Source organism: Dreissena polymorpha, chromosome 3 (genome assembly GCF_020536995.1).
Source record: "Dreissena polymorpha isolate Duluth1 chromosome 3, UMN_Dpol_1.0, whole genome shotgun sequence".
NCBI lineage: Eukaryota > Metazoa > Mollusca > Bivalvia > Myida > Dreissenidae > Dreissena > Dreissena polymorpha.
In genome coordinates this window covers 20,203,635-20,215,692 of record NC_068357.1, presented here as the reverse complement: position 1 = coordinate 20,215,692, position 12,058 = coordinate 20,203,635, and the positions used below count along the sequence as shown (strand labels likewise).

The window sequence follows — 12,058 nt, the reverse complement described above, 5'->3', positions numbered from 1 at the left end:
TAATGCAATTTAAATAGTCAATATCCTTTAAAAGTGAATTGTTGAATTTCCATAGCCCTTTTCCATGTGCTATATCCTCAAAAAATATTTCTAGGTCGATGATGGAATGATCTGACTTATAACATGAATCAATAGAAGATTTTTCGAATTTTGGATGACAGGTTATTTGAAGTTAGGAAAAAATCAAGTCTAGCCTGTTGTAATGGTGTTAAGCGTCTCCATGTGTATTATTGGAAAGTGCCATTTAGATATCTGAAAGTATCAATTATATTGTTATCTTTTATAATAGAGTGCAGTGTTTTTCTTGCATTTTTATTATTGTTAATGGATGTGTAATTTTGATAATCTAAGTTGACATCTAAAACACAATTAAAGTCCCCACATATTATATATTTATCAGTGTTAAAATCTGTTATTTTTTTAAAGAGGTCTGTAAAAAAAGTTGGCGTATCTTTATTCGGCCCGTATAATGTACATAAGGTAAAACTGTTTGTCATATATGTCAAATCTAAAAGTAAGTAGTTTCCAACAGAGTCATTTTCATTTTTATTTACTGTGATTGGTAAGTTCTTTATAAACAAAACGCAAATACCTCTTGAATTTGACTGCCCAAAACTAAAATAACATTCTCCATCCCACTCTGCATATATTTTATTGTTCATATCAGGAGTAAAATGACAGTCTTGGAGACAATAAATATGCACTTGTTTTGTTTAAAAAAAATCAAAGACATCTCTACGTTTGTTAGTGTTATTTAGGCCCCTACAGTTGTATGAGATTAATTTCAGATTATATATTGGCCTTATGTTAATGTACTTGATACCCCATATTTGTGCTCAACCCTCCCATTTTAGTTATAGTAGCTGTACAATATCTCAATGTAGACACTGGCAAGACAACTGGCGGAGGTGTTACTACGAGGGGTCTGTACGAGCTCATACGTCCCGCCAAATGTGAAGCCACAGAAAGACAGAGGGTCCCTCACACCCAAGAAATACAATCAAGACAAGTATTAGTACAGATGAGTCTGACTCTGCCAAAACGGCTCTTTATGCATTTGTTTTAACCCTTTGAGCGCTGGAATCGGATTTTGAAGGCCTTTGCAAACAGTTTGGATCCAGATGAGATGCCACAGATCGTGGCGTCTCATCAGGATCCAAACCGTTTTGCTATTCTGATAGTATTCTTTGAAAAAAAATGAAGAAAATGATGATTTTAGAAATTCAGCAGACAACATTTTAGCAGATGACAAATTTCCCAGCATGCAAAGGGTTAATGTCATCCAAGATTATCCTGTGCATTTTTCACGGGCTAATTAGGGACAACATGTTCTGTTTTTTATGATATTCTTGTTTAAAGGAAGTCTGTTCTTAGTGAAAATCCTGTTAAGGTGGAAAGAGTTGTCCCCTTTTATTTCCCCTGTGGAAAATGCACAAGCTCATCTATGGTAACACTTTACCCACATGCACTTAGCCCCATTTTTCCTGAGTGTTGGTTAAATCTTTATATTATACCCCCGGGTACAAAGTGAAGTGGGCTATGCTGGTTTTGTCATGGACATCTGTCTGGCTGTTTTCCCATAGACACAAGTTTTTCTGCAGGCATTCTCTTTCACTTTTTAACCTGTTACATTCAATCCTGCAGTCATTATTCAGTATGAGATAAACTTTTGCATGTGCAATTTTTATCGTTTAAAGTTAAAATTACAAAGTGATGCCTTTTTCAAGTAGTACATGCTGTATTAGCATTATTATTTATGTACACTATTAGCAGGTCACTTCCTGAAATGACAAGGTGCATTGGTGGAATATTTGGTACACAAAATGGTATATTAATCTTCTGCCCATTTTTCTCAAATGTTGCTTCTTGGGGGTAAAAACTGGCCATGCCAAAGGTTACATAGTTAATTTCATAATACATATCAACTTATATATCAAACTAACTCTTCTCTGAAATGTCAGTGCAATGTTTGGTAAATAAAATTGTTTTGTTATACTCAACGAAGTGTTTTAAACCCATTATGGTCAAAGTTTTCACAACCCATTTGTGAAAAGGTATTTTATAACCATTTTATATTTCATTTAACCTTTTCGCCTTATAAACGCTCTTTGATGCGTTTTATAGTTCCTTTGAAAATCTATTTAAATTTAAATTTGCTAGAATCAAGTTTTAAAAGCTTTTTTCCAACCTAAAGATACTGATGAGCTGCAAACAGCATAAAACCTGAACAGACTGCGAATTACTCAGATTTAAGGCTGGTTGCAAAAGATTTTCACTTTGCTTCTGATGGGGAAAGGGTTAAATGCTTCTTAATACACTGTCATTATAGGGTGTTCACTCCACACAGCCAGACAGAGGAGACACTGCTGTTGTTGCTGATAGCAGAGGCAGTGGTGAGTAGTTCACTGTTGTTTGTAATTAAGATAATTAGAGGTTACCGTAATAACTCCAAGTTTTCTAACACTGTAAGTTTTGTGACACTCCCTTTTTTAGCCAAAATAATTATTTTTTGCGACTCTTTAATTTTCGGACATGCGCTTTTTCGTATATCATTAATGACTCTAAATATCCGGACAATATATTTTACAGAGCTGTTTTACCAGATTTTGACACTGTATTTGCTTATCTTGTGACATGGGGTTTTGCAAACGAATTAAGGTCATAAAACCTGGGAGACGCATGCCTGACGGCAATGGATCATATCATTTTTGTAATTAAGTAAATAACCGTGTATACCGGGAGAAAACAATTGCTTCACCCAACAGCATTTAAAAGGATATCTTCCTATTCAGGATGCAATATATTGAATGTTTTTACTTTTTTGTTCTGTAGCGGTTCACTCAAGAGAAAGCAAAGCTGTGAAAATGTTTTTGTTTTAAAGTAGAAACACTATTGTGCATTGATTGATTGCTTTCATTACAATATAATTATCATTTTTAGACATTTAATTTTTGTATCTAAATTTTCACAATAAAGAAATCTGTATTTTTTAAATATTTTCCTATCTAAGTTTTCGGACAAACACATTTATTATTTTTTAGTGTCCGAAAACCTAAGAGTAATTACGGTACTCTATGGAAGAGACTTGAAGGTCTATGTTCAAAGGAGATTTATAGGTACAGTATTTAGGATTCATCTAGGTTGATGTACATAGGATACTTGTAAGTTATTGTAAGCTGGATTTGTGTAGGTATTTATACATAGGATTTTTATAGGTTAATGTTCATACAACATTTGTAGTTATTGTATATATGATTTCTGTAGATTAATGCAAGTAGGAGACTTATTGTACATAGGACACTTATTGGTTATTGTATGTAGATAATTGAAGATTAATTTAGGATACTTATATGTTAAAACATGCATTAAGCCCAGTTTTCCTAAAACGCTGCTCATAATGTTGTTTACTTTTCAGGCAACACGAGAGGCCATCTTGAATCGTACCGTTGAGCATTACGAGAGTCGCAAACACACGTTCCAAAATGCCTCTGCTGTATTTGATCTGCTCGCCATCACACTCGTGAAGAAGGCACACTTCCACAAACTGGCTGACGTATGTCCATCCTTTTTGCCTATAGAACTATTCAGGACCAAGTTGTTGAAAAGTTTCACTTTGACAAAATTGTTTGTTATGCATGTGCGTTTAGTGTTGTCCCATGTAAGCATGTTCAGTCCTGTGCAGGCACAACACCTAAACTTGATCTTCACTGAGAATCTTTCTTTAAAGTGGAAAGTTTCATCACTAATTAGGCTGTGAAGGACGCACAGGGTTATTGAGGATGACACTTAACAACATTTATGCAATAAATCCCGTATTTCCATAGCGAGGCTCATTTCAACCTGGAGTTAATATACCATGATAACAAAATGGGGCCTAATTTCTATTCAACTGGCGTGAACTTGATGTGATAGCCAAATTTTGCAGGACTGTTTAATACAGCAAATATAATCAGTGTTATATTCACCAAAGATTATCAAATATGTGTGCTTTAGAAAATTAACCATGGTTAACATCAATTACTTGATACCTTTTTGAGCAACAGAGCTCAAAGTTAGAGTGTATGTCAGGAGCTCAAAGTTAGAGTGTATGTCAGGAGCTCAAAGTTAGAGTGTATGTCAGGAGCTCAAAGTTAGAGTGTATGTCAGCCTAACATGTCTTCATAAGATGCTTTTCTCAATTGTGGCAAATACTTCTTAAAAAATCAGGATTGTTTTTAATCTTCTGAGTAAAAGGTATATATCTCTCACTGTAATATTGCCACAGAATTTGACTATGAGCCAGCTAGAAATCTGATTTTGGTTTAGAAGCGGAAAGTGTTGTCCCTGATTAGCCTTTGCAGTTATCTGGGATGTCACTTTATGCACATTCATGAAGCCCTGGTCTCCCAGAGCAAAGCTCATACCTTAGATTGTTTACAGCCCTGCATTTTTATAGAGATAACTCTCCTACTTCTTGTACTGTACTATATTATACAGAGTTACGTTTTCTTATCTGCTTTAAATTCAGCCAGAAGAGAAAAGGAGCTTTGATATTGTATTGCAAGAAGTAATTGTGAAATTAGAAAAGAAAAGAAAATTATAGACAGACTACTCATACCTGTATTCTATCATTATAATACAAACATGGCTGTGTTTTTTCAGACATTGGAGAGAGCGATGAAGTTTTCGTTTGAAGAGTACCACATATGGCAGCAGTTTGCAAATGCCTTGATTTGTGATAGACAGGTGAATTTTTTGTGCTTTGAATTACTTGGGAAAGATAGATACTGAGAAAATGTTAATTATATCATATTGACTGTTTATATTGAGAAATTTTTACCAGATGTGATATTGATGAACAGCTTTTTTGTTTCGTGACTGAAGTCACATGACAACTTAAATACATATATTTAAATAAAGTATGCAAATTCATTTGTTATAAAACAAATTCCAGCGGAGAAAATTACCTAATACATGTAACATTTAAATAAAAAAAATGCCCCATGGAGGGGCAAGATTGTTATATATTCAACATATGTGTCTTATTCTGAGAAAATTGGGCAAAATGCATGTGCGTAAAGTGTCGTGCCAGATTAGCCTGTGCAGTCTGCACAGGCTTATCAGGGACAACACTTTCCGCTTTTATGGTATTTTTAGTTTCAAGGAAGTCCCTCCATACAGAAAATCAAGGTTAGGCGGAAATTGTCATCCCTGATTAGCCTGTGCAAACTGCACAGGCTAATCTGGGATGACACTTCGCACATGCATTAAGCCCAGTTTTCTCAGAAAATAGCAATTAATGTTTGTGTTTGTGATTTCAGTATGAAAAGAGTCTGCAGGTGTTGACAGAGTGTCACCGACTGAAGCCCGGCCTGGTCACCCCCATCTTACAGGCAGTCAAATTATGCTATGAACATGTTCGCAAGGTAACGCACACAAAATTTGAGCCTTGCTGTGGGAAAACAGCTTAATGGTGTGCGTAGTGTCATCCCAGATTAGCCTGTGTAGCCTGCACAGGCTAATCTGGGACGACACTTTCTCCTTTATTGTATTTTTCATTTAAAAGGAAGTCTATTGTTAGCGAATTCTGTTTTGACAGAAAGTTTCGTCTCCCATAAGCCTGTATAGACTGCACAGGCTAATCTGGGAAAACACTTTACACATATGCACTCATCCCAGTGCGGAGTTCATCTGTTGACATATGCTTTAAACGTGTTTGCTAGGTAACCTGTGCATATAAAAGGTTGTGCATGCGTAGTAGATTCGGTGTCCACCTTATCAGACATGGTCTAGTAGCCACTATTGAAATATCAACATATGGGCTGTGCTCTGTGAAAAGGGGATTAAATGCATTTGCTTTAAGTGACACTTTGCTTTTATGATATTTTTCTTTTAAAGTCTCTTCTTAGCAAAAATTAAGTTTAGATGGAAAGTGTCATCCCTGAAAAGCCTGTGCAAACTGCACAGGCTAATCTGGGACAACACTACACACATGCATTAAACACCCTTTTCACAGAGCAAGGCTCATATATATTTATATCAACTTAATCCATGATTTACTAGTTAAAGTGTCATTAGTTTAATTACCATGTCAATTAATCAAATCATTATTACAGTATCTTTAAAGCCTTTGCGTATTCAGAGATAGTGATCTATTGTTACTTTGATATAAAAATAAGCCTCAGTCTGTAAAAACTGGGCATGTGGGTAAGGTGTCGTCCAAGGTTATCAGGTGAAAACTGGGCATGTAAGTAAGGTGTCGTCCAAGGTTATCAGGTGAAAACTGGGCATGTAAGTAAGGTGTCGTCCAAGGTTATCAGGTGAAAACTGGGCATGTGGGTAAGGTGTCGTCCAAGGTTATCAGGTGAAAACTGGGCATGTGGGTTAAGGTGTCGTCCAAGGTTATCAGGTGAAAACTGGGCATGTGGGTAAGGTGTCGTCCAAGGTTATCAGGTGAAAACTGGGCATGTGGGTAAGGTGTCGTCCAAGGTTATCAGGTGAAAACTGGGCATGTGGGTAAGGTGTCGTCCAAGGTTATCAGGTGAAACAGGGCATGTGGGTAAGGTGTTGTCCAAGGTTATTAGGTGAAAACAGGGCATGTTGGTAAGGTGTCGTCCAAGGTTATTAGGTGAAAACTGGGCATGTGGGTAAGGTGTCGTCCAAGGTTATCAGGTGAAAACAGGGCATGTGGGTAAGGTGTCGTCCAAGGTTATCAGGTGAAAACTGGGCATGTGGGTAAGGTGTCGTCCAAGGTTATTAGGTGAAAACAGGGCATGTGGGTAAGGTGTCATCCAAGGTTATTAGGTGAAAACAGGGCATGTGGGTAAGGTGTCGTCCAAGGTTATCAGGTGAAAACTGGCATGTGGGTAAGGTGTCGTCCAAGGTTATCAGGTGAAAACAGGGCATGTGGGTAAGGTGTTGTCCAAGGTTATTAGGTGAAAACTGGGCATGTGGGTAAGGTGTCGTCCAAGGTTATTAGGTGAAAACTGGGCATGTGGGTAAGGTGTTGTCCAAGGTTATTAGGTGAAAACAGGGCATGTGGGTAAGGTGTCATCCAAGGTTATAAGGTGAAAACTGGGCATGGGGGTAAGGTGTCATCCAAGGTTATTAGGTGAAAACAGGGCATGTGGGTAAGGTGTTGTCCAAGGTTATTAGATGAAAACTGGGCATGTGGGTAAGGTGTCGTCCAAGGTTATTAGGTGAAAACAGGGCATGTGGGTAAGGTGTCGTCCAAGGTTATTAGGTGAAAACTGGGCATGTGGGTAAGGTGTTGTCCAAGGTTATTAGGTGAAAACTGGGCATGTGGGTAAGGTGTTGTCCAAGGTTATTAGGTGAAAACTGGGCATGTGGGTAAGGTGTCATCCAAGGTTATTAGGTGAAAACTGGGCATGCGGGTAAGGTGTCATCCAAGGTTATTAGGTGAAAACTGGGCATGTGGGTAAGGTGTCATCCAAGGTTATTAGGTGAAAACTGGGCATGTGGGTAAGGTGTCATCCAAGGTTATTAGGTGAAAACTGGGCATGTGGGTAAGATGTTGTCCAAGGTTATTAGGTGAAAACTGGGCATGTGGGTAAGGTGTCACCCAAGGTTATTAGGTGAAAACTGGGCATGTGGGTAAGGTGTCATCCAAGGTTATTAGGTGAAAACAGGGCATGTGGGTAAGGTGTCGTCCAAGGTTATTAGGTGAAAACTGGGCATGTGGGTAAGGTGTCACCCAAGGTTATTAGGTGAAAACTGGGCATGTGGGTAAGGTGTCGTCCAAGGTTATTAGGTGAAAACTGGGCATGTGGGTAAGGTGTCACCCAAGGTTATTAGGTGAAAACTGGGCATGTGGGTAAGGTGTCACCCAAGGTTATTAGGTGAAAACTGGGCATGTGGGTAAGGTGTCGTCCAAGGTTATTAGGTGAAAACTGGGCATGTGGGTAAGGTGTCGTCCAAGGTTATTAGGTGAAAACTGGGCATGTGGGTAAGGTGTCGTCCAAGGTTATTAGGTGAAAACTGGGCATGTGGGTAAGGTGTCGTCCAAGGTTATCAGGTGAAAACAGGGCATGTGGGTAAGGTGTCATCCAAGGTTATTAGGTGAAAACTGGGCATGTGGGTAAGGTGTCATCCAAGGTTATTAGGTGAAAACTGGGCATGTGGGTAAGGTGTCATCCAAGGTTATTAGGTGAAAAACTGGGCATGTGGGTAAGGTGTCGTCCAAGGTTATTAGGTGAAAACTGGGCATGTGGGTAAGGTGTCGTCCAAGGTTATCAGGTGAAAACAGGGCATGTGGGTAAGGTGTCGTCCAAGGTTATTAGGTGAAAACTGGGCATGTGGGTAAGGTGTCATCCAAGGTTATTAGGTGAAAACAGGGCATGTGGGTAAGGTGTCGTCCAAGGTTATTAGATGAAAACTGGGCATGTGGGTAAGGTGTCATCCAAGGTTATTAGGTGAAAACAGGGCATGTGGGTAAGGTGTCGTCCAAGGTTATTAGGTGAAAACTGGGCATGTGGGTAAGGTGTCGTCCAAGGTTATCAGGTGAAAACAGGGCATGTGGGTAAGGTGTCGTCCAAGGTTATTAGGTGAAAACTGGGCATGTGGGTAAGGTGTCATCCAAGGTTATTAGGTGAAAACAGGGCATGTGGGTAAGGTGTCGTCCAAGGTTATTAGATGAAAACTGGGCATGTGGGTAAGGTGTCATCCAAGGTTATTAGGTGAAAACAGGGCATGTGGGTAAGGTGTCGTCCAAGGTTATTAGGTGAAAACTGGTCAGTGGGTAAGGTGTCGTCCAAGGTTATTAGGTGAAAACTGGCATGTGGGTAAGGTGTCGTCCAAGGTTATTAGGTGAAAACTGGGCATGTGGGTAAGGTGTCGTCCAAGGTTATTAGGTGAAAACTGGGCATGTGGGTAAGGTGTTGTCCAAGGTTATTAGGTGAAAACTGGGCATGTGGGTAAGGTGTCAACCAAGGTTATAAGGTGGAAAACTGGGCATGTGGGGTAAGGTGTCATCCAAGGTTATAAGGTGAAAACTGGGCATGTGGGTGGTAAGCTGTCGTCCAAGGTTATCAGGCTAATCATGGACCCCACTTTCCATCTAAACTGGATATGTACAAAGAAAATACTTCCTCCAAACAAAAATTTCATTAAATAGGAAAGTGTGGTCCATGATTGGAATGTATGGACTGCGACCTTATTTATGACGACACTTAGGCACATCGATAAAGCATGTTATCCTAGTTCAATTGGTAATGCAGTCTTCAAAAGTAATGAAAAGCCATTATAGCCTGTTAAGAACTTACATTTTAGCGTTATTGCTTATGCATTTATTGTTTCTTCCTGCGGTTGCCTATAAAGTCAAATGTCAAGTTAGCGATCATTCCACAAGTGCTAATTTGCATTCAAAAGATGTTAATGGTTAAAATACTTCGGGGACTTGTTCACAGATTTCTGATTTCCTTAAAAAAAAAAGTCACTAGATATGTTGTCTAACAAATCTATGTTGTGAAGAATCTTACAACTAATTATAATAGCAACAAAATAAGTGAAATAAAAATATTGACACTTCTGGGATTCAAGCCCTATACCTCAAGAGGTAAAAGCTAGCGCTACCACTGCGCCATATTGACTTTCACATTTATTAGCAAATAAAGCTGTTGTTAGTACTACACATTTGTCATACTTACTAATAAACAGTGTTATTATTTCTCTGATTTGCAATGATGATTATCAATTAATTAACTAATATTGTACATATTTTTCTTAACCAGGAATGTTATTTCGCTTGTTTCAACATACATTTTCATTCTTTTTATAGTGATCGCATTTCCGTCCGTCTGTCCGTCGAACTTTGCGTTTAGGTTTCGAAAAATGCTTGTAACTTCTATGTCGCTTCAGATGTAACCTTCATATTTGGTATGCATATGTATATGGACAAGGCCATTTCATACGCACACAAATTTTGACCCCTTTGACCTTGACCTTGAACTTAGGGTTTGCGTTTAGGTTTCGAAATCTGCATTTGGCTTCGAAAAGCGTTTTTCGGAGGCATATGTCATCCAATGGTGACAGCTCTTGTTTTACTCTTCAACAGTTATTTTCAAAATCATCATTTGACCAAACTGTGAAAAGTCTCAATAAACTGCATTTTTCTCCCTACAGTATGATCAAGGCATAACCCTGTCCAAGGTCGCTCTAGAGGCCGGTGACGGTCACCCGATGGCATCCCGCGCCTACATAGCCCTGGGCGTGGGGTACAGTCTGAAGGCGTCGGAGATGAAACTGAAGGCTGACCGGCACTACCCTGCATAACAAGGCACTGAAGGCCTTCGAAAAGTAAATTAACCTTGCAGTGGGAAAATGGGGCTTAATGCATGTGCAAAAAGTGTAGTCCCAGATTAGCCTGTGCAGTCAAAACAGGCTAATCAGGGACAACTCTTTCCACCTAGACTTGATTTTTGTTAAGAAGAGAATTTCTTGAATGTATTTGCATTATAAGGCACTGAAGAATTGAACAGTTAGTGTGTGCATTATAAGGCACTTAAGTCCTTCACAAAGTTAATGTTAAGCATTATAAGGCACTAAAGTCCTTTGAAAAGTAAGTGTTTGTATTATAAGATACTAAAGGCTTTACAAAGATAGTGTTTGAATTATGAGGTACATAAGTCCTTGAAAAGTTAATTGTGTGCATTGTAAGTCACTAAAGGCTTTTTGAAAGGTATTTGCATGATAAGGCTTTGGGGGCCTTTTGAACAGTTAGTGTTTGCATTCAAAAGCATTGGTTGCATTTTAAGGCACTGAAGGCCTTAACAAGTAAGTTTTGTTTGTAAAAAACATGAAGGCTGGGCTGTTAAAGTGATATGTTTGCATTATAAGTCACTGACGTCCTTTCAAAAGTGAGTATTTCCAATTGCCTTTGAAATGTGTTTTTGTAATAAAGGCCTTTGAAAAGTAAAAATTAAATACTAAGGCACTGATGACCTTTGAAAAGTAAGAATTTGAATATTAAGGCACTGATAACCTTTGAAAAGAAAGAATTGAAAAATGAGTGTTAGCATATTAAGGCACTGGGGGCCCTTGAAAAGTGAGTTTTACATAATAAAGCACTGAAGGCCTCTGAAAAGTAAGAATTTGCATTATAAGCCATGGATGCCTTTGAAAACTGAGTGTTTGCGTTATAAGGCTCTGAGGGACTTTGAAAATTAAGTGTTTGTCCATTTCTAAATAACATAGCTGTGTTGCTTTTAAACAAGTTGCAATCAAAGGCAGTTTGCAGTTTTACTTTATTTAAGGCTTCTTATTTTCAATCTTTGAAAGATAACATATTTTATTTAGTTGAATATTACCTTTTTATGCCCCGGATTGAATGATCGGGATATATTGTTTTTGGCTTGTCTGTCTGTCTGTCTGTCTTTCTGTCTGTCATTCTGTCCCAAACTTTAACCTTACAGTAAAGTTGTGCAATAACTTTTGAAATATTGATCATAGCAACTTGATATTTGGCATGCATGTGTATCTCATGGAGCTGCACATTTTGAGTGGTGAAAGGTCAAGGTCTTCTTCAAGACCAAAGGTAAAAAGAATTAAAACTTTAATATAGTAAAGTTTTGCAATAACTTTTGAAATATTGAACATAGCAACTTGATATTTGGCATGCATGTGTATCTCATGAAGCTGCACATTTTGAGTGGTGAAAGGTCAAGGTCATCCTTCACAAGGTCAAAGGTAAAAAAAAATAGCGGCGCATTAGGGGGCATTGTGTTTCTGACAAACACATCTCTTGTTTCGGTTTGTCAGGGACAACACTTTCCGATTGTATGGAATTTAGTGTTTAAAAGATGTCACTTGTTAGCAAACATTCAGTTTATATTGTAAATGTTGTCCTAGATTAGCCTGTGCAGACTGCAGAGCGAGGCTGAAGTGCAAGTGTTTTGTCAATTTCAGGGCTCATATTCTGGATCCAAATGACTACCTGTCCCTGTTTCATCTTGCCCTTCAGATGGCTGTTCTGAGACAGGTTTGTTAGACTTCTTGTCTCTGTTTCATCTTGCCCTTCAGATGGCTGTTCTGAGACAGGTTGTTAGACGTCTTGTCTCTGTTT

At 38.4% G+C, this 12,058-nt stretch overlaps 1 protein-coding gene across 1 annotated transcript in view; it reads left to right on the top strand.

Annotated features, from left to right (window-relative positions):
* The window catches only part of LOC127873216 (tetratricopeptide repeat protein 7B-like), a 57,730-nt gene that overhangs the window by 13,804 nt on the left and 31,868 nt on the right, over positions 1 to 12,058 (top strand). Inside the window, 5 exon segments of the mRNA XM_052416978.1 lie at positions 885 to 1,009; positions 2,330 to 2,393; positions 3,416 to 3,553; positions 4,642 to 4,725; positions 5,301 to 5,405. Of these exon segments, the coding sequence (XP_052272938.1) occupies positions 885 to 1,009; positions 2,330 to 2,393; positions 3,416 to 3,553; positions 4,642 to 4,725; positions 5,301 to 5,405 (516 nt within the window).